This window comes from Oxyura jamaicensis, chromosome 5 (assembly GCF_011077185.1).
Source record: "Oxyura jamaicensis isolate SHBP4307 breed ruddy duck chromosome 5, BPBGC_Ojam_1.0, whole genome shotgun sequence".
NCBI classification, from domain to species: domain Eukaryota; kingdom Metazoa; phylum Chordata; class Aves; order Anseriformes; family Anatidae; genus Oxyura; species Oxyura jamaicensis.
This window is the reverse complement of record NC_048897.1, coordinates 25,108,996-25,131,401: the sequence shown is the minus strand read 5'-3', so window position 1 is coordinate 25,131,401 and position 22,406 is coordinate 25,108,996. Positions and strand designations below refer to the sequence as shown.

Genomic DNA, 22,406 nt, shown 5'->3' with positions numbered 1-22,406 from the left:
CCTCAATGCATCAGTGCTTCTTGCAACAAAATGATTAATCAGGGAAACAGTTTGAGTTGTTTTGAGCTCTAAAAAAGTTTTGTTCCAATAACGCTTTAAATTGCATTTGTAAGGCATTTGGAATTTTCCTTTTTCTTCACTAAGGAATAGTCTTACAGCAGTGTCATTTTTTTTTTTTTTTTTTTTTTTTTTTTTTACTGTCACTGAATCATACATGCAGTCAGAGTAGAAAGTGAGGAGCAAAGGCATGGTTTATTGAGGATCCTCCAACAGCAGTCTGTTGTGCTGTGTTTAAAAGAAATCAGATTTTGAGTTTAGATACTTTTAGAGAAGAAAATTAAACAACTTAGGATGATACATAAGAATGGCAGTGTGTGATACTTTACAAATATTTTGAAAAGATGGCTTACCTGGACTATGTACCTGGTCATCCGTGATGAGAAAATACCTCTGACACATGAAAAATAACCATTAATTCAGATTTTTGTTCACAGCTACCAAAAGTTGTGGAATAAGGATGTCAGATGCTGGTCAGATGTAGCGAGCCGCAACCTTGCAGCTGATACAGGAAGAAAACAATCGTAACAGGACTGTCACATGCCTGTTTACTCTGGCTGCATTTAATTGGGAGCTCTGCTATTGAGCCTGAGATGATAAAATCAGTATCCTGAGAGGCAGCAGCATCTTTTGCTGTGAAGACTTTCATGCTCAGCTGCTCTCAGCTGTTTCTCTCAGATACACGAATGCAGCCATTTCGTTCCCTTCACAGCTACTTCATGCCCCTGGAAAGGGATGCTGTGCAGGAGGAAGGAAGCACTTGCCAGATGTGTGTGTGTGCGTGTGCTGGCAGGAAGGCAGGAAGAGATGGGTTTGTGGGCATGTAAAGTCCCCACACTAGGTCTGGGTTAATTGTGTAAAGGGGTTTTACAAATTCTTCTACAGTATAAGAGACTGGAGGGAGAAGAGGAAGTGACCCATTCATATTGCTGTTATTTTTGCAGTTGAATGAGGCTTTGCTGTTTCTAAGGAGCATGGAAAATAAAGCTCTCTGTCAGCTTTTAGATTGATGCCTTTCCTACAGTGCTTTGGTTCTCCTTTCACGTGCACATGTCCCAACTCCACAATTTGCCTCAAAGCCCTTTGTGCTGTATGTGCGTTCTGTTCTAGGTGGTGTAGTTCACTAATTCCAAAAAATGTGTGTACTCCAAAACTGTCTGACGCAGTCTTAGCTTCTAGCAAGATCATCTAGTTCTTCACAGCGCACGGTGTGTGCTACACCCAGGCTGTGTGGGCCATTTACCTCCTCTACCCCTGCTCCCATATGTTACCTTCTCCCTGTCAGTGCCAGCGAGCAAAAGGACTTTGTGAGGCGAGGAAGGAAGGAGAAGGCTGGGTGGAATTTTTCCCGTGGCTTCACATGTCCCCCTTCCCTCCTCGGTGCGTGCCATACTGCGTCACAGGGTTCAAATTCCCAGTTAAGTTTTTTTATGTACAGTAGGAGTGCAAAAACATGGCCTGTTGGTGAACGCTGCACTTCGCACTGGGATGGGGCTTTTTTAGGCTGGGACGCTTTCTGTGGTTCTTCTGGGTTGTAGGTAGGACGGGGTTTCAGGATGGCAAGGATGGAAGAACTTGGTGTGGCTGAATCTCAGAAGTCCTGGAAGTCTGTTGTTTGGGGTTACTGTTTTGGACAGCAGGCCCTGGAGACCTTGAGTTATTGGTAGAATCTTAGAAGTTCATTGGGATCAAATGAGAGCTAATAGCAGTGGAGATGAAGAGCTTACTGGTAGCCTTTTGGGTTCGTGCTGGTGTTGGGCTATGGACAAGACTAAGGCAAGAGTTGATATTTGGGAGGTAAGATACTTGAAGTGCTCACTCAGTATGGCTGTGGTTTGGTCACAGCATTAGATTAGAAGTGACATCGGGAGGAACAAATGGGTTATGATAGTCAGCAACAACATGGATCAAAACACTGGCTTTTAACTCGTTTCATTATAGGACAACCACTGCTGAACAGTTTTTATTCTACAGGTGATTTTACAGGTGTTGCAGAATAACACAGTGATGATCAAGTCCATCACTGCCTTGTGGCTGATTTTTAGTTATGGGATGAATATGGTCCTTGGACTGTGGATAAGAAAGGGGTTAGCATTGCAATTAGAATTAAATACGCCAGCCCTGCTGACTCCTGGATCATGAAGAGTTCTGTCATAGGTCTAGGAAAACCTACAAAGATGAGACACAACATTTATAGACAGGGCTGAACTTTCTTCTTCTTATTATTTTTTCTCTGCTACGTATGGGCCACTGGACTCAATTGGGATGGGGTTAGTAGTCAGTACAGCAGAATCCTGTGTTGCCTCAAGCCAGGTATGTTGCTAGGTCTTGTAACGTGCCACAGGAACAGGGGAGATCTGAGGGGCTCAGGATTAGCTGCAGGTTTCTTTTGGTTGCAGTGTTTGCGCTAGGTTAGTTTGGGGGTTAGAAAGAAGACTAGCTTCAGAGCTCAATCCACTACTGAATCTTGTGGGTTTAGTAAGCGTAGAATAAAGGTGGGTAATGGTTTATGGTGGACGTTGCGATAATTTCAGTACTAGACCGCCCAGACGTGATGAGAGCACTGCAGCCCAAGCTGCAGGATTTATCCTGCATACTTTGTCTTCCTGCCCCCATTTAATTCAGGGTGGATGTTGCACTCTTCTTGTGATATGATATGCTAGAGAGGGGAGAACTTCTGGAAGGAAGGAGGAGGAGGGGAAGAGGGAAGACTGCGCGGGGAAATGGATGGTGAGAGACAAAGGCTGCTGGAATTTTTCTAAGCCTTCTCTTGCATCTTCTCTTACCCCAGAGGCTCCCAATAATGGAAGCAAACAGAAGCACGGAGATTATTTTGGCAGGAGAATAAAAAGACTAAACTGCTTTCTCAGGAGCAAGAAATAAATTTAGCATGTATTTCTTTCCCTTGATTACCTCAGTGCTAGAGAATCTTTGTTGGGGTTGGGTCAGATCTTCTGGGGTGGTCGAGCCTTCCTTTTCGTGATTCATTTAACAAGGAATGAATTGAGATTTTACTGAGGTCACTGTCTACTATGCCATCAGCTCATTGTGTTCCAAAATGAGGCCACCATGTAAGAAAATAACGTTCCTTTCTTCCAATCCATTGTCTAAACCTGTTCTGCTGTCCCACCCAGTCATTTCAAACTGCTCCTTTGTCACCTCTGTATTTGGAAATTCTCCTAACATACCGAATACTCCAGTTAGGGCAATCAAGTAAGAAAAATCTTTTTCTAATCTTCTAATCTTTTTGAATGCCATTTCCTTGGTTAAAATGTGCTTGCTTTGCTGATGCAATGATTTTCTAGATCTGTATATTCCTTGTATTAGCTAGAACATATAAAAAGAAAGAGAGAGAAATAGAAGAAATAAAAAAAAAACACCAAGGTTTTAGAATGTCATACCTTGATAAAATACTCCTTTTTTTTCTGTTCATTAGCTGATCACAGAGGCAGACGGGCCATAAATGTGAAGTCAGAATAGTAAATTTTCACCTAAGAGTTAAACTAATCTGACTTAATCTGAGTGGTTCATTTTCAAGGAGATTGTTTTATTGGAAACCCCTTGGATACACAGTCTAGTAGTTGCAGCTCATTCATTCCACTAATTAGGATCTTCAGACAGTGTTCTCTGCCTTTGAATATTGCTAAGTTCTTTGATAATACTTCTAAAGTAAAATTAGTATGAGCTCATGTTCTTATACACACTTTGAAATGTTACCTCTTTGAACTTGGGCATAATCGAATGGTCCTTTACCATTTCATCCTTTGGTCCATCACCAAATATGCTTGCTTCTGGTCTCTAGCTGTGGTCAAACCCAGATTTTTCTGATGCTGCAGAGACCTATGTGGAATTTCTAACACAGGGCTTCATTGTAATTTATGGTAACTAGAATGGCTTAACGAGTTATAATGATTTCATGTTATCTATCAAATGCCTTATCTCTTAAGATTTGATAAGGTTTGTGTTAGAACAGCAGCAACGCGAGCAGATGTTTTCGTTACACATGATGATCCTATAAGTAGATACAGTTCCTCCATAATCTGTAAAATGTAAGTGTACTTTTTTCCATAGTAATGCATTGTTTCATCTTTTTGATGTTAAATTTAATTTGGTTTTGTATTCATCATTGGTCTGGCTTCTTCTGCGCCATTCTCTTTCATCAATGTCTATAAAATATTTCATATACATATGGGAATTAGTACAGAACTTTGAAAGACGATGCTAATTTTTTAGCATGACCCTTTGCTCTCTTTTCTAAAATGCTATGGCTTGTTCAGTGGTTTAGCAGCTTTTTATGAAGTCTTGTGTCAGTTAGTTTTGTTTTTTTTTTGAAAATGTAATTAATGTCATGTGGTTCTTCTTTACCTACTTTTACATTGACACATGGAAATCATTTTTTGAGATATTCTTTTGCAAAAGATGTGCACATGAAACTCCAACAGATTGTGGAGTTCCAGCGGTTTTGTACAGTTTTCCATAATCCGTCCAATCATGCTACAATGCACAGATTCTGGTTTATAATTCTCTGGATCGTTTCCAGAAATATTAAAATAGGGTTAGAACATTTGGTGCCATTCAGTTCTCCAGAACAGTTGCTGTTTCTATTGAGATTGCAAATATTAGTCAGCAGAAGCATTTGGTGGCAGTGATTTTCAAACTAGCACAGCTAGCCTTACCACCCTACCAGCTGCTCATTCCTGCCCCCTTTGCCTCCTTAAAGTGTGCCAGAAAAAAAGTGAGCATAGCCCTATGGACAAGGCTAGATGACAAAATCATGTTTTATTTTCTCATGGGTGGTTTTTCAGCTAAATCTGTTCCTTGCTTAGATTCACTTCAAGCATTTGTACCAGCGTAACAGAGAAAGCAGCAGGGAGGTATATTTGGCTCTCTGATTTTCAGGAGGCATCTTTCCACATGGAGACTATTGACTAGCAGTAAGTGCTAGTCTGCCTTGTGTACTTGGATGCTCTTTTTTTTTTTTTTTTTTTTTTTTTGGTGCAGTTCACACAGCATGGCTTTTTTGTTCCACTATCTGTCTTCAATGCCAGTTACAGTGTTATTAGGCATCCAAGTTCATCTCCAAAGGCAGCAGTGCGAAGATGAGGGCATTTTCCCACTGAGGACAGCATCACAAACTTCTTGTTCCTCCCTCCATGTTAAGTGTGCTCAGGAAGGACATCTCAGAAGTGCCCTGCCTGGGTTGCTGAGGCCTGAGTTCGGCACTGTTGGTGTGACAGACCCACATCAGCCAGCACCAAGTCCTGCGACAGCGCTGCTGGGCTGCCGGCGTGCCTGCTCTCTGCCTCCCATCCCAGGCCCTTCTTGTTTGTGACAGTTTCTCTGGAGGTTACAGACACAGCAGTCTGAGACTCTTGCATTGTTTGTTAACTTTGCAGGCATAATAATAGAGGGCAAACAAATCGTATGCAATCCAGAGTACATAGTGTTACCATACACAATACTGAGAAAAGCCTTCCTGCTTATACGGGTTTGAAGGGGATTTCCAGGCTTTGAAACTGTGGGGGAAATATTTAAACCCTTCAGGCACAGCAACAAACAGACTTAAGAGTGCTCTAGTAGTTGCAACACAAGGCGCCTTAAAAGAAATTGGCTGGATTTCAGTTTGACAGCTGAATTTTATTTCTCACACACTAATGCTCATTCCTGTGTTTTTCTTCTGATATCAGGAAACACTGCCAAAAACAAAGCAGCCCCCATCGCTTTACGTTTTATGAAACCGCTAAAAAGTGAATGTTTTCAGTTCCCTAAAAGCTGCTTTCAGTGTTGAAAAACACACTGTTTGATTCTTAGGGTAGGGCTGTGTGATATTTAAGTGCAATATCATATTCTGTTAATTCACGTTTACTCTTTCCTTGCACTTGAGTATATTGCCATTCAATGTGGAGAGGGGAAGCACTGCTTTTTCTGTTGTACAAACCTTAGGATATGGTGAATGCTTCTGTTGAATATATATGTTGGTAACTGTAGCTTTGTACTTCATGATCAACTTGTCGTGTCTCCACCCTTGCTTATGAGTGAGCACAGATTCTGTTGCTTGGAAGGAGTGACAAGCAGCTGCTTCTCCAGTGATTTTAATAGGTTTTGGTAGGTTTTCTCCCTTTTTTTTTTTTCCAAATTCCATGTGTTTGCATGAGCATAATGGCTTTTCTTGTATTTAAAGTCCTCTATGGATTTGCTCATGTATGTCCTTTGTATGCTATATCACTTTGTTTTTTAGCATTTAGATTAGAGGACGTTTTGGATTGTCGAAGAATTTGAGAAAGACCGTGATTTCTATTTTTAGTTTTCAGCACATTTCCTATTTAAATTTGAGCGGAAAAAATGCTATGATCTAACCTTTCAGTGATCTTAAACTTTCACTCCAATACCTCAGCTTGAGAGATCACCAAAAGGCTCTCAAAATTCTGTAGTTTCAAATCCTGTGCGTTAGCACAGTCAGCACTACCCGGTGATCCCAGGAGTCTCACCTGCTCCCAGCCTCATTCCTCCTCTGTGTGCTTTCTGCACATTGTGCCAGTACAGACTTCTGTGCTGTGACCTGACCTGTGAACTGGTGCAGGCTGAAGTCTGTTCTGTTGGCCCAGCTCATGTTGGATCAGTTCTTCATCCACTCCAGCCTTTCTTGTGGTGCCAACAGATGCGTTTGCATAGGTAGAGGTGGGGTTAGTAGACTAGGAATGAATGGCTAAGAGAAGGAAGAAGGTAGAAACACCTCTTTCTGTGGCAGCACCAGTACATACCAGTAAAAGATGGTGGTGAAATACAGCGTGAGACATCCAGCTGGTGCTGAGTACCAATAAATGTGCAATCGCTTCGTGCTTTGGCTGAGATATGAATAGACTCAGCTACCCACACGCTAGTGGTTAAACAAAAAATATTTTAAATGTCTTTACTTCTTTATGTCAGGATAAATTCCATAATGGGTTTATTATGGCTGGCTCTTAGTAATAAATCGATTTAGTCAGTGTGGTGTCCATTTGCAAACATAAGATCTCTTAGTAAAAGTGGCGGTGAATCACTTCTAACGATTGCGTAGCTGGCATTTCCCGATTTTCCCAGTGAGGCAATGAATGAAATCAGCCTTTTTTTTTTTTTCCAATTCCCTTTTCTTTTGAACGCAGTGTACAACAGGGTACCACAGCAACCTCCCTTCTGCAGGCTGCCCATGTTCCTGCTGCAGTGAGGCACGTTCACCAGGCACACAGGCTCCTGGCAGCAAACACAGCAGAATTGCTGTACAGTTCATTGCAGCACTTTTCTGTAGCTCCTTTGCATCAAGAGAAACTTCTCCTCAGCATCTTTTTGAGGCAAACCCATTTGGAACAAGTTAGAAATTGCTGTAGTGTTTGCTCTGTTTTTTTTGAGTGCTCTTGTGTGTAAAGAGAGATGTCTTGCTACTTGTTGGCATCTTGCAGGGGTTCATCAGAAGTGCTCCCTGTTGTGTTCAGCAGGAAGTTTTCATCTAAATGTTCCTTTTTGGTTTCTTTACCCATTATCTATCTCCCTGTCTGGCGAACACACCAGTGTACTTGGATCAGGCAGTGTGTCCTCAGTTTGGAAGGGGAAACCTGTTTGGATTCCTTTTGCCTAAATCAACTTTCACGTCACTGTTGTACCGCATGGGTGATTTTTGGGTCTGGCTTCTCCCGATCGGTTGTATCCTGGCTGTAGCTGTGCTCTGCTTAATTCCTCTTTATAAGGAAGATTTTCATTTTTTTTTTTCCAGATGACTAGTGAGGGGAGTATCTTTAGAGAATTGTCAATGAATCATCTCTTTATTACTGTAGCTGTAAGATTTGGATAAAATACAGACAAATCCTGATGTTTGAAAGATTAGCATCCTTCAAACTATATACTTTCTCTCCTCTAGTGTAAGTCAGTGTGTATGAATGGATAACTCTTTGTACTGCATCTGGATGGCATAGCCTGCTGCTTACTCCCCAGGGTTTACCCTTTTCCTTCCCTGTGTCTGGAGAGGATGATAAATTTGACAACTCAAAAGCTCTCTCTGAGGGAAGGAGACCTGGATCTTCTATGGTTCTTTCAGGTGTGTTGTGTTTTTCTTTTTCTTGCTTTGTTTTGTTTTTCTGGAAAAGGAAAGGAGCAGTCTTGTGTGTTGCTGGGGAAACATGGGTGGAGAGGAGAAAATGAACAGATCCTTGGGGATTTTTAATCTCTCTAAGGCTTGTCACTAAGGAGTCTTCTGAATTTGATGACATAAATTAAACCTAGCAGAGTAAGTGCAAAAGACAAATGGCCATTAACTCCTCATCTCCCCCTGTGTGGAAAGCAGTCTCCTGTGGCAGCAAGCCTTCTCTTCCTCCAGAATTGTATAGTTTACTGGTATTGGGAGTGTGTTCTCTTTCTCTCCCTGCTGTATTGCGGTGTTTCCTGGTAGTGAGGCAGAAGAGCCGCGCAGCACTGGGAGCCCGCCGGGGGCACGCTGACAGGCTATGCCTGGGGCTGGGCCTGGAGACATGGGGAGATGGCAGGGCAAGGTGGGGGGGTGAGGGAGCACTCTAAGGGCTGCAGCTACTCCCCTGTTCAAAAAGTAATGCGGAGAGAGCCAGGAGCTGGCTGCTGAGAGGCACTGAGCCTGTCCCGCTCAGCAGGCCCCTCCTGGCAGCTCCCGCTGGGCGAGGAGAGGGAGCAGAGCAAAGTGCTGAGGGGAGCACCCCCTGCCCGCCTCCACTGCTGCCTACCCAGCTTGTGCTGCAGCGTTTCCTCGGCAGAGCACTCAAGGAGCTCTCACCCCCTCAAGGAACTGCTCCATAAGTATTGGCACTTGAAATAAAATACCTCTTTAAGGATTCTTCACAAAATGTTTGTTCTGTGTTGCACAGAGCCCTTGAAGACAAGGCTATACGTATGCCATGTTTTCTAGAAATGGGTACCTGACTGTAGTCAGTGTTGCGTCAAAGAATGTTGGCATTGGGAATATAGCACTCTATTGGAGTGTGTACCATGTGTTTTCATCTGCTTTCACTTTATTTTGTCTTTTCCATCCTTACTCATTTTTGCCTCAAAACTTTCCTGTTTTACCTTCATTCTGCATGCGTTTGCCTTCTTGTCTTCCCCTCCTTTCAGCCAGCCCTCCAGTGTTACAGCGATGGCTCACCTGATGGTGATCCACAGGGGAGTCCAATGAGCCTGACAGCCAGGAATCCTCGTTGTTTTCTGCAGTTGCTTCTCTCGTCCCCACTGCCTCTGCTAGTGACTGAAACTTTAACACCTGAATGATGCACTCTTACCTTGCTTGGTTTGTTTGTACTCTGCATACAAGTAACCCTTGTTCTAGTGTAATTTGTCATAAGCATCCTGACTAAATTTGAAGTTGGTGATCATTTGGTACTGCCTGATAGCAATATATCTTCTGAACAAATAAATTATTGCATTTCTTTCTCTGAGGAAGAGTTGTATATGCTATAAAGGTTTGGTGTGGGCTGTGGGGCTTGTAATTCTTTAGTTTTACATATTGCTATATGGATAAATGGGAGCAAGTAAGATTAGAAGAGTGGCTCTGGAATTTTGAGCCCAAGGGATGAAATTTGTAATTGTTGTGAGTGTCACTGAGAGCCTGGTGCTGTAAAACATCCACTACCTGATAAATAAGTTTTACCTGTCAGTAGAAGGTTCTATTATGAAACAAGGTCACTGCACACCACTTGGCACAGTATCAGCAGGAAGTAGAAATCTAATGCAAGCATCTGCTGAAAACACTAAATCTTTACTCAAAAATCAAAATAGCATTTCCTGAAACCTTGATTAAGACTTTGTATTCTGTTCTACTTTGGGCTGTCAGGCCTAAAGCAATTGTGGTTTTCCTTCTGTTGGGAAAAACATGGATGGATGCTCTTTGTTTGCTCAATCACTGCATTATGTTTTTGACCTAGTAAGTTCATTGTTTTGCTGGGCTTAAGGCTGTGCATTTCTCACAAACGGAGGGCTGTGTTTGTAAATGAATCTTTATTTAAACATAGATCCTATTATCCAAAGACTGGCATTCAAGGATTTCAGAATTCTTACAGAGAAACTAAGCATGATGCTTTCACTTTGGAAATATTAGCGAGTGTCATACTCCAGCAGTATTGCTTTGTTCCACAGCTGTTCCGTAACAATGACTCCAGACATGTATCTTTACAAAAATGTTTGGTCTATAATTTTTTAAAATCTAGATGACTGCAATGTTTTGGTTTTCAGCAGTAATGTAACTTAAAATTACGTTGAAAGTATCCGCTGTAACATTTATGGCTTCTAAAGGTATTATTTTGTGCATATGTTTGTTTTAGCAAATATGCAAGTAAAGATGTGAATTGTAACCAACAAAGGAAAAATTAGTGTTTGTTTTGTTTGTTTTTAATAAAAACTGAATGAAAACTTTCTGTTAAGCTAAATGTTTTATTCCCCCTACCATTTCAATTTATGTATCTATTTATTTATTTCAGGAATTTGAAGCCTTTCAAGCATTTGTGGAAAATCGATTTCCGTTTGATATTGTTATTGATGGACTCAATGTTTCCCACATAAAACCCAGAAAGTTGCAGTGTGAAAATGTAAGTGCTGGTTAAATATTAATTAAGAGTTTTGTGTATGCTTAGGCTGATGGTGGAACAATTAGTGACTCATTATTACTTACCCTCTTGAGAAATTGGTCAAACATTTTTGTAGCATGTTACAAAAGTCCAAAGACTTATCTAGACTTCACAAATGAAAACGATCAGTGGAAAGACGGTGGTTCTTACATACTTAACTGTATTAATCGTATAAAATAATACATAAATTTCCCTTGTACGCAATGCTCATAGTTAGAGATAAGTTATAGTAACTTTACTAGGACATATGTTGTGTGTTCCTCTGGTTTCATAACGATGGGGAACAGAATAAACCTACTCTATAGAAGATACAATCTAATGCAGTTATGCTGGTAAGTCTTTCTCTTGAAATAACCCCCTAGTTCAGACTGCATCCTTTATATGTTTAAACTTTATTTCACTTCCTATTGTCTTAAGCATTTGAGTTCTGTTCTTACAAGGGCAACTCAGACTGGCTCCAGTTCTTTCCACCTGGTGTTTTTTAGAAGAATAATCCTGCTGCTTTGCCGATACCTTTGAGAATCTTTTTCTTTTTTTTTTTTTTTTTTGCCAATACCTTTGAGAGTACCTTTCTCAAATTGCTGAGAATTCTTGGCACTCCTTTTAGGCATTTCACTAAGAAATGGCTTAATGTTTTGTTGTTGTTGTACTTCCAATGAAATATTTATTTTAAATTAGGAATAACAAAGTAGCTCCTCACATGTTTTCCAGAGCCAGTCTTTAAACTTTCAAGCTCTTGAAATTAAAACTAAGTTATAAATGAGTTTGATAAAAAAAAAAGGAAGTAATTTACTTCTAGTAATTACAAGAAATGCATTTTTGTTCTTAGAACTACTTTAAAACTATTCTGAAGAGGCAGGATATCCTTTTATATATGGAGATAAAAGCAGCTGAGCTAAGGAGCTGAGATAAACCTGCTGAAAGATGTTAAGAGCTGCAATGAAGTTTCATGAGATACTGGCTCACGAAGAGGGTACTTTCCTTAGAATGAAAGTAGAAAAGGAAGTTCACAAATTGTTTGCATGGAATCATAGAGGAAGTGTTGATTATCTGAGAAGAATCCCAGGCAGCGTGCAGTGGCACAATGTTTTAAGACCTATGAAGACAGATTTAAGCTGCCAAAGGGAGAAGAGAAACGAAGTGTTGTTTTGTTGATGTCCTCCATCAGTGCATGCCTGTTGCAGTGTGGGAGCTCTGATCGGGGTCTTGAATGCTCACTAGATGTTGAAGGCAATGGAGCAAAGAGCAAGCCTGTTTTTGCAGTATAGTTACGTCTGATTTCTGGTCAGAAATCGTACTAGGAGGTATTAGCATGTTGAGTAGCATAAGCTGCCTTTGAATTCCTTCTTAGCTTCTGCTGTGTTTATTGGAAGGATTTTAGGATCTATGATGCCGAGCAGCTCCAGAAGGGCAGTATGGCAGCATCAGCTTCCGTTTAGATGATTCCATATAGATGCAGGTGGGATCCTTCATGAGACTTAGGTATTTACAGATTATGTCTGCTTTTTATTCCTGCACTACAGAACACTAACTTGGGCTCATCCCATCTTACCTCCTGAGAAAGATTATCTTAACTAAAATTTACTTGTTCTACAAGCTATGGTGCTTTTAATTATTATTGCATCGTCATGCACAAAATGTTAATCATTGGAGTTTCTGCCAAGTAGTCTTTTGCTGCTCGGTACCACAGTCCTGTTTTTGAGAGTGTGAAGTCATTACAAGAGATAGGATGAAAATGCCCATTAGTTTTTCTGTGCCTTTCATCTGTAGATATTTACTGGATGGACAGAATGTATTTTTAATAGGAAGTGTATATTCATGCTCTAAGTGACAAAATAGCTTCTTCGCTGCTCCAACCATCCCAAGGAAACACTCTTCTAGACATGTGAACTACTAGATACTTTATTCTTCTATTGAGCCCCTGTATTCATTGAGGTACTTTTTTTTTTAATGGTAGATGTCTTTATACATGATTATTCTATTAATTGCTGAGTTTACTGTTTTATCCACTTAAATGTGGAACATTGCACTTATCCACTGGAAGTGTGGAACAGTTCAAATGTGAGAGCATGTAGGATACTAATTAGGACTGTTTTCTTTCTTCGTGAGCCTGTATTCTTGCACTGTAGCATATCAGGAAAGGATTGTGCCTTTATTCTTATTTTAGGTGCTTTGGACAAGAAGCATGTATTCTCATTTGTTTATTTTTTTTCATGACACAGCTAAACAAAATAAAAGGAAACGGAAACAGCAATGCAAAACAAAGCAACTCTTTCTTCTGTCAACCCATTCCCATCCAGATGATGGAAGGGAAGGCTGCCGGTGTAGCTTTCCTGATCAGTGTTGGTGCTGCAGGAGTAGTCCCCATCTGTGACTGCTGACCTCTGCAAGCTGTAGTCTGTGCTTTGAGTTTTAACTCTGCCAAAAAGCGCTTCCTCTCTGGAGGCTGCTGTCCCTGCAGCAGAGGCAGCTGAATGGAAAGTGGCAGGTCTGGGGCACAAAATGCAGAACTGAGAGGACAAAGAGGAGAAATAAATGCCGGAGAAGCTGGAGGCAGAGTGTGAAGGATAGAGAAGGCTGCTGAGGTCAGGGTGGCTGGCTAGGATAGTATGACTGGCCAATTTAGAAGAGGGGCGTGTTGTGATTTTTCAGTGACCTAGTCTGCTCTTCTTGAGAAATATTATATTTCCAAGAACCTGTGTAAAAAAACTGCAAATTGTTAGCTTGTTGGACCACCTCGTATACAATTCAGAGTAAATAGCAGAATAAAAGTCATAGTGAAACACAGGAGATGGCGTAAGATTTGTGGCAATTTTAATGCAGTCTCATTTTTATTTACATTTAACAAAAATACGATAAAACATTGATAAAATACTACTTTCTTTTTCAAACAGCTTAATATTTATAATTCCCTCTATGCATTCTGTAGGCGTCTTAGAAAGTGGCTGGGTGTAGGGGCAAGGTACAAGTACCATATGGGATGTGAAGAAAGGAAAAACAGCCAAAGTTAAAGGAATGACTTTTACTTGTGTAATCCTCAAAGTATTCTGACATTCTGGAAAACTAGATATGTGACTTCCAGTAGCCCCAGGCACCTTTATTCTTCACAGCCAGCACTTACTTAGCAGATCATCATGAATCTTATTGACTTGGCAGATTTACAGGAATATTCTGTGGTAATTTCTCTATTATATGACACAGTCACTTTGTAATTACAATCCACTTTTTTGCCAGGTTGATTTTAAACTAGGGCTGTTTCCTGGTACAAATCACCAAGCGGCTGCATCAATTACTGACAAAAGAGGAGGTAGCATGAGGATGGGAACAAGCATTTTTGAGGGCTAGGGAGTGGTGAGATCATCTCTTTTGAAGGCAGTCGGTGTAAAGCTGCAACACTGGATATTAGCAAGTACCTCTTTTCGACACTTTGCAACTTAGTGTGTTGTTTTAAATTAGACATTATAATTAATTCCTAATTAAAAGACACCATGAAATGGAAATTATTTTTGCTGTATAATCCAAACAATAGAAACAGACTCCCATAAAGTGTAAAATAGTTATCGTATGTCTTTTTTTGATGTCTTTTGGGCATTATATTCTGTTCCAATTTAAGATTGTACCTGGTGTGTATTTGCCTTGATGAGTCAGTCACGGTTCGTACTGCAAAGCTGGTAGTTTATAAACTAAGCTATCCTTACAGTTTGACTAAGCAAAGTTCATTCTGGCTGTGTCGTGACTTAGAGTTAATCCTTTCCTCCAGGTGTATCTAATTACACCAATCTGCAGCTACACAATGACATTTGGAACTCCCTGTTCCCTGCTGCCCCAACTCCCTGTAGTGTTCCTGCCTTTCACCTTGTAAAGGTCAAGAGAGGGAATTTCCACGCACTGGCTGTCCGGTTGTCTTCTTAAACACAAACTGTTACATAACTCTCAAATGCATTTTTTTCCTGTTTATCACTGTTTTCAGCAGAAGTGTTCCTTGGAAGCAAGGGGAATCTAAGTGCAAGCGGGATATCTAGGCTCTGAAGCATCCCTCTGGGGATGTGGGAGAGGAGTCAAGGAACTCTGAGCTCTTCCCAGCTACCCCTAGATTGTAAAGGCCAGGGCAGGGGTGAGAGCGAGATGGGCAGGAGAGCGTGGTCAGCAAGCATGATTTAGAGAGGACTTCAGTGTTTTAAATATACATTGAGATTGCTCTGTTGTGAATGAGGTATGCAGCCAGCTCCTTTCATAGCTGTACCCAGCTGGTCTTAGGCATAGCTGAGTATATGTATCTCAAATGTGTGTTGGGACGGATCAAAGCAAACTCACAATTCCCTTCTTCAAACGGTTCAGCAGCTGGGGCCAGCTCAGCCCTAACTTCACTCCCTAATCTCTGTATTAAACTCAGACATCTAAAAGGTTGGTAAAATACTTCCAGATTGAATTTGTTAAGGCAGATACTGCACAAAGAAATAGTTTTCACTCTTGGCAGAGAGTTCAAAGTGGTTACTTCCAAACTTAATAAGCATTTCTATAACTGGACTACACAAGTTCATATAATTCCCATGCAAATTGTAGTGGCCCTGTACAACAGCTGACAAAGCCAGAGCCTTGCACTTCCCCTCCCATCCCCGTCCGGTGGCAGCAGTTGGCAGCCGCCCCTGCCTCACCTCCTTCCGCCTGCAGCAGCCGTCAGCCCCTGCCGGGCGAGCCACCAAAGCTGCCCTCCTGCACAAAAGGGCTGGGGTTGCTGTAGCTGGGGTGCTGAGACGGGCAGAGGGGATAGGGTGTGCCTGGTAGGTATTTCCTCTTTCTTCCAGGGGAAAAATAGCAAACTTGTTGAATGGAGGTTGCTCTCTGAGTAACCAACCCTCCAAAGGGCTGTTTGAATGAACTGCATGGTCACAAGTAGCATAGCAAACACAGGTTATTGCTGCTTTTTTTTCATATTAAATATTTTTCAAATTTTTATCAAGGAAATTCAGAGTTTAAGACTAATATTATAACTTTACCCATTCTAGTGGTTCTGTACTAGGTATTACTGGACTCCCTGATGTACTGGGTCTGGCTGGGATGTTAACTTTCCCTGCAGCAGCCCATACAGTGCTGCGCTCTGCACTTGTAGCTAGAACAGCAGTGGTGTCACACCAGTGTTGTGTCTGCTGCTGAGCAGTGCTGGCACAGCATCAGGACTCTCTCTGACCCTCCTAGGGGGTGGGCAAAAAAGTGAGAAAGAAACATCACCAGGGCAGCTGACCTAAAGCAAAGGGATATTCCATACCATATGATGTCACACTCAGCAATAAAAGGTGGAAAAAGGGAGAAGAGGGGAGGGGTGGGCTCTCATTGCAAAAACATCTGTCCTCCTCCCGAATACCGGCTATGAGCATTGAGGCCCTGCTTCAAGGACATGGTCAAGCATCGCTCATTTGTGGGAAGTAGGGAGTAATTTCTTTCCTCTGCACTTCCACATAGCCTTTACTTGTTTTGTTTTGTTATTCCCTTTCCCCCTCCCTTTTCCCCTTTCCCTTTTTCCCTTTAGTTGAATTGTTTAATTAATAATAATATTTCCTTAATATTTTTTCTCTTTAATTAAATGATCCTTATCTCAACCCGTGAGTTGTTCTTTCCTTTACTTCTTCCCCTCCTCATCTGAGGAGGGGGAGTGAGAGAGCGGTTGTGGTGTTCAGCTGCCTAGCACGGTAAAAGCACCACACCTGACTTTAGTAGTATGGAAGCACCACACCTGACTTTAGTAGTATGGAAGAGGATAGAGAGAATTTGCAGCTTTGAAGGGAAAACTGACAGTGAGAAGAAGGAAAAAAAAATGTATTGGAGCTTATGGTGTTTGGGGGAAACAATAAAGAAAACTTTTGCTCCGATGTCTTGACTTAGTAAAAAAATACCTTGAGGCTAATAAACACAGAAAAAAAGTAACGTCTGTACATATATATGTACATACATACAGTTGACAAAAAAAACTAATTACTCAGGTTTTCATGTGGTGATTTTTCCCAGTCTTCAAGTCTGTTCTTAGCAATGCTACATGTACAGGAGGTCAACTGCACTATTAGTGAGACACTGCTACTTGATACAAAACTTGAGCTCCGCTGTATGAGCTGTCCTGCAAAACAAGCGTTTATTAATAAATTTGCCCCAAAACAAGTCATGCATGGAAAAGAATGTTCTTTCTTCTTTGACTCATTTGGCAGCATCTGTGATTTGTTCAAGTACTTTACTGTCTTTAAATGAAGCGAAAATTGAGTAGATCCATGAGTCATTCTCTGTTCAGAATCAATACATCCAACAGAGGTCTTATTTGTCATACTGTGACAGTTCATCAATTCTTCCTCCTACCAACTCTTGTCCTACCACTCAGCAGAGCCGTCAGACGTGTTTGTCTATTTGCTCCCAGCCTTTTCCATCTTTCTATTTTCTGTCTTCTGATGATAGTCCAAATTTACATTTCTATGATAACTAAGCATTGCCCTGTTACTCAGTGTTGGAGAAATTTCTGTCTTTGCAACATCTGTTGTAGTCTTTAGAACTGTGCTTTCATTTCCTTTGAGTATTGCTCAAATCATAACGATGAAGATCTTGATGGATGCACTGAAAATCACCTACAGCGTGTGTAACATGATCATCACTTGGTTTAGTCACAGGATACCTCTCCTGACATTCAGACCCTGTCTTAGTATAGCTCAAGTACTAACAGGTACTCTTGGAACCGCGCTTATTTTTAGTGTTAGAGGTGTGTGACTGTCACACTCAGCATTGCTTTCGTCTCTCCTCTGTTAATTTCTGAGGGTCCTTGAATATCTCAGCAGGTGGACTGAGTGAATCTCTTCTCTGAAGTCACATGTAAGAGACTGATAAGCTGAAATGTATCCCCCCTCATATTTGTGCCATGCTAAGTAGGATAGGTCCAGTTCATAATTTTTTGTCCACTAGATCAAGAAGAAGAGAAAGGCTGTTAAGCTCCTCAGGAGAGGTGAAGGGGAGCAGGCTCATTTGCTTCAAACTTAGAGGAAAGTCTATCTTTTCTCCTTGAAGTTCTTCAGAACAGTTGGATGCTTTCCATTTGTGGCTAAAAGAGAAATAAAGGGGCATTTAACATATTCAGCTTCACACACATATAGAATAGTTGAAGGCATATATGACACAAATGTCAGAGATTCTAGAAATGTTCCTTCAAGTAGTAGGCATGTATGCTTCCACTTTCATTTTAGAGTTACCCAATCTCATTTTGCATTTCCTGGTGAGAAGAATAAAGCAGCAGAAACTGAGCAGGTTAAGAAATCTGACCATCAGGCATTTTGACAACCTCTCCCTGTCATTTTCTGCCTAAGTCTTATACTTTCTGGTGGTGCCTCCCTTGTTGGCCTCTGGCTAAAAGGCTAAATTAAAACAAACAAACAAACAACACTTGTGATTAAAGTAGCGACCTGTCATGGTTCCTCTCTGGTATTTATCATTTCTGCCTTTGTATTTGGCAATAGGAGCAAATTGAATGTTAAGATAAGTACAGGAACACCCAAGCAATCCTTTTTTTATAAGGGGAATTGCGTAATATCTTTCATAATAATAATTCTTGTACATCACCAGGTATATGAGCTTGAAATTCGACAGAATAGAATGAACATGCCCTGGTGATTCATGTTCAGGTGAACTTAGTAGTTGTAGCAACAGGTTGTTTGTTGTGTCACAGAGAAGTCCTGCTAAACTCTGGGTGACGAAGTCAAGTGAGGGTATCTTCCGAACTGGGTGAGTTTCAGTCATGCTGTTTTCACTTCTCCCTTAGAAACCAAAAGGTGAACTTTCTTTGGGCAGCCCAACTGATTCATCTGATTATGGAAATGTTATCATGGGGCAATAAGAGGTATGCTGTGCTTCCAGATCTGAAACCTGGTCTTTAGGGAACAGAACTGCTTCTTTAGAAGTGATCCTTTTATGGAAATTCCTATTGAATAGTGGTATTAGCATAGGGGACGCAGGCCAGAAAACGTGATGATTGGTTTATTATAGGCCAATTCCATGCAAGAATAAATATTTGCTTTGAGCCTGAGAAATGCTGTTTCTTTGTACGTCATCTTAAAGGTAATGTAGATAAAATCCTTAGAACAATTATTGGATTCATTTATGTACATCTGGATTTATGTACATTGAAAAGCAATACATTTTTGATTCACACTTGGCTTTTAAAGATGATAGTCTATTTTTAGTAGAAGTAGGAAAGTACACATTTAGAAGCTGTGTTATCTCAGGGAGAAAATGTGCAACAAACCAGAAGCTTAAATTCCATTTGGATTTATTTATGAAGTTATGAAAACCTAGATTTTCCTGCACAGTGGGTTATTTCTAGGGATCTCAGTATATTGACATGCTTATGAAGGATTCAGCAAGCCATTAAGCTGCATTTATTGTTTTTTCTCTAGTTGAATTATACTTGTACAGCTAGAGTGAAAGAGGTATATAGGGATAGAGGTTTATACAGGTTGTTATATACATATGAAACAGAAGTTATAAAATGTTTGTAACCTGCAGTGAAATTTAAAACCAGAGCTAAAGTAAATTATTATTATTATTTTAATATTCTGGAAAAATGGAGTAGAATTCTCCATGGATTTTAATCTAAATCTCTCTGTAAACTGATTGCTTCATGTTGTCTGGTACAAGAAAATAGTTTACAAAGTCCTGTTTGAATCTAGAAGAACAACTTCACCGGATAAGATTCCATACTGCCAACATGATTGCACTAGCAGTATGCTTGTTTAAAAACAATTCACAAGAATTCGTATTTCAAACTGAGAAATGGTAAGACACTTAATCCTTATCCAAAATACCATTCCCATTACAGATGACTTCCTGCATCAAACATTTACCGTGAAAAACATACCTTTTTCTAGTTTTGATTTTGTACATCCGATGCAGAGGTGACAGGCAAGAGGCGCTCACTCTTCAAGTTCTACGAAGTTGGGAGGGATGATTCTTGTTGTTATAGTCTTCCCGATTTGTTTATTTATTTATTTACTGCTTGAAAAAACTGCCTCCTGAATAACAGATTTAATTGCCACTGATAGAATTTTCTGTGAGAAATGTATTTAATTACTTTTCCCAAATACTTCTGGTTTTCAAAGCATCCTGTGGCAATGAGTTCTACAATTACAAAAGATATGATAAAGTCTGTGCTTTTGTTTGCTTTAAACCTTCTGTCTGATAATTTTGTATGATGGCCTCTACTTTATGTGCTGAGAAATGGCAGGTATTAACCACTTGCACTTTCCAGCTAACTTGTCATCTTTCAGGCCATCTCGAATAGGTAGCACATACTCTTTATAAATCATCTGGAATAAAAAATTGCATACAGTTGTACAAGTTAGGTGTCATGGATTTATCTATCTTTCTTATTTTTAACCGTGTTCCTTTCTTGATAGGGTATTTGCTGTACCTGTGATGTACCTTGCATGTGATGAAAATAAGGGCTACTCATGGGCTAAAGAGTAAGATCCTCAAATAGGACTGGGGAGAGCAGCACTTCACTATATAATTGCTGGTCTCCCATTTGACTGTGAGCAACTCTGTTTGAAGTATTCAGGTCTTGCAGATTTCTTGTAGGTAGTGTAACAAGCCAAAGCTTTTTGTGAAATTTTCACTATTTTTAAAGTAAATTCTTATATCTCATAGAATGAAAATTTCTAATATCTTTTCTTACTTAATTGGAAGAGATTAATATGAAATTTTAAATAAATTTCAAAATTAATTGTGCCTCAGAAAGGCAGTTGGAGTCTGTGAGACTACAGCAAACCATTGCAATCTTCTGTGGATCATTTGTGGTACACCTCTACTGTGGTTAAATAAGTGGTTAAACAGAGATAGCAGGAGGAGGGAACAGTTTTGGTGTCTTCCATCTAATTCCCCAACACCAATGAAATCAAAACATAGTCTAGAATAGTATAAAACATGAAATACCTGGAAGCCTTGCAAGTGTGTCCATTAACGGTTCTAATCAGACCTGATTTATTCATACAAAACATAATTAAGGTATTATCACACATGCTGGGAGTTGTGAATGATTTTGTTGCTAGGTGTCATGTGAGGAGCAGTAGTGATACGGTAAAAATACCGGTACCAGGAACATAATAAGAAAGCTACGGCTACCTTTGCTACTGCTATTCAAATTTTCATTAAAAAAAATTACCAGAGGCTAATTTCTAACACAGGCAGTGTTGATCTGCATGAGTTCTTCTTTTGTCATATAGAATGAACTCTGAAGAATGGGGATTTCTGGAGCCTGCTTCTAGGAGAAAAGTCCCAAGCTGAAATAAACCCCCAAATCATCCCTGAGTTGCAGGATCTCCTGAAAATGAGCCTTTTATCTGCTGGGTCTCCACAGGCATGTAGTGGTAGTGTAGCAAGTCAGTGGCTTACTGCTGCGGACGTCAGTCCTGTATATAAGGTCATCCCTATTTCTTTGTGTAAAGGAACAGAATGCTTTTTGGTAGTTGCAGAAACCCTCCTAACACTTCCGTATTTGCTTCTTAGCGTAATATTTCATGTTGCTTACATGGTTTTACAATGTTTTAGATCTTCTGATATGCATTTTTCTAAATGATAGAGAATGAACTAGAAGTTTAAAACTGTATATATATTTACTTATTAGTAGCCATGGTTCTATGGCCCCCCTGTACATCAGTAGAATTCTTCACTAGCTGACCTCCGAGAAAGATGCCTACCTCAAGGTCTTAAAAATTGGACTTTGAAAACTGTTAGATGAAGAATTACCCCTATGAAGCATAATTTGTATTAAACTTCCCCTTTTTATGTGTATCCATCAAATAAAAATCCATACTTTCTATGCTACAAATATTTCTCATTAAATATGATCCCCAAAAATACACTGTAAGTCACTTTGAATGCTTAATCTTTGGCATCGTACTTACTGACCTGCCATATATTTGTAAGAAACTTACCTTTTCTTTGGAAATTCTCTATTTCCAAACATTTACATATTTCATACTAATATTTACAGGTATCTACTGGTTTTTCCTTTCTGCACGGAGATACTAACTTGTGATGCAGTTTTCTCCTGATCTGTTATTCACCAGATAATTCTTTAATGATCTGAACAGTTCTGTTCACAGTTCTATCTGGAAACACACATTCAAGTTGCAATGTGTCAGGTGAGTCAGAAGCTAAAGACGTTGTCAAAGTTATTAAACATAATATACTCTATTTTCCAACCAATTTTATCAGTATTAACTGATACTTACTGGCTTCTATTTAATTTTTCCAAATCATTTCTATTATTTCCAACTGCTGCGTTGTCCTGTCCTTGCATAATTTTTCCTGTAGTGACTGTTAAAAGTGGACCCATACGTCTGTCAAGTTTGTGGTGAAACCAACTTACCTTTGACATAAATAAGGAAATACTAGTTATGCTTATATCTCCTTATCATTTTCCTGCATTCATCTATTTATCTGCTCACTTTTATGATCATTATAAAAGGAAACAGTGAGTTAGCAATAATATTTCTTCCGTTTGTGATATATTTAATCTTTTTGAATCTTGAACTTCACAGGATTCATGTTGACACGGCTCCTTGAGCAAGTTGTGCACATTGTGTGGCATAAGCTCTCTAACAGAAGTTAAACGCCAGTTCAGTTCCACTGGTTCAATGGAAATATGCCTGACTTAGGTGGTGTACTCGTGTGGAAGAATCCACTTTGCTAATGCCTTTTCTCCTTGTTTAT

The 22,406-nt window shown here is 40.1% G+C and overlaps 1 protein-coding gene across 1 annotated transcript in view; it reads left to right on the top strand.

Moving 5' to 3' along the window:
* Window positions 1–22,406, top strand: part of PRORP (protein only RNase P catalytic subunit) — a 45,000-nt gene that overhangs the window by 7,940 nt on the left and 14,654 nt on the right. Inside the window, exon 4 of the mRNA XM_035329265.1 lies at window positions 10,524–10,631. Within this exon, the coding sequence (XP_035185156.1) occupies window positions 10,524–10,631 (108 nt within the window). The remainder of the gene's footprint in view (window positions 1–10,523; window positions 10,632–22,406) is intronic.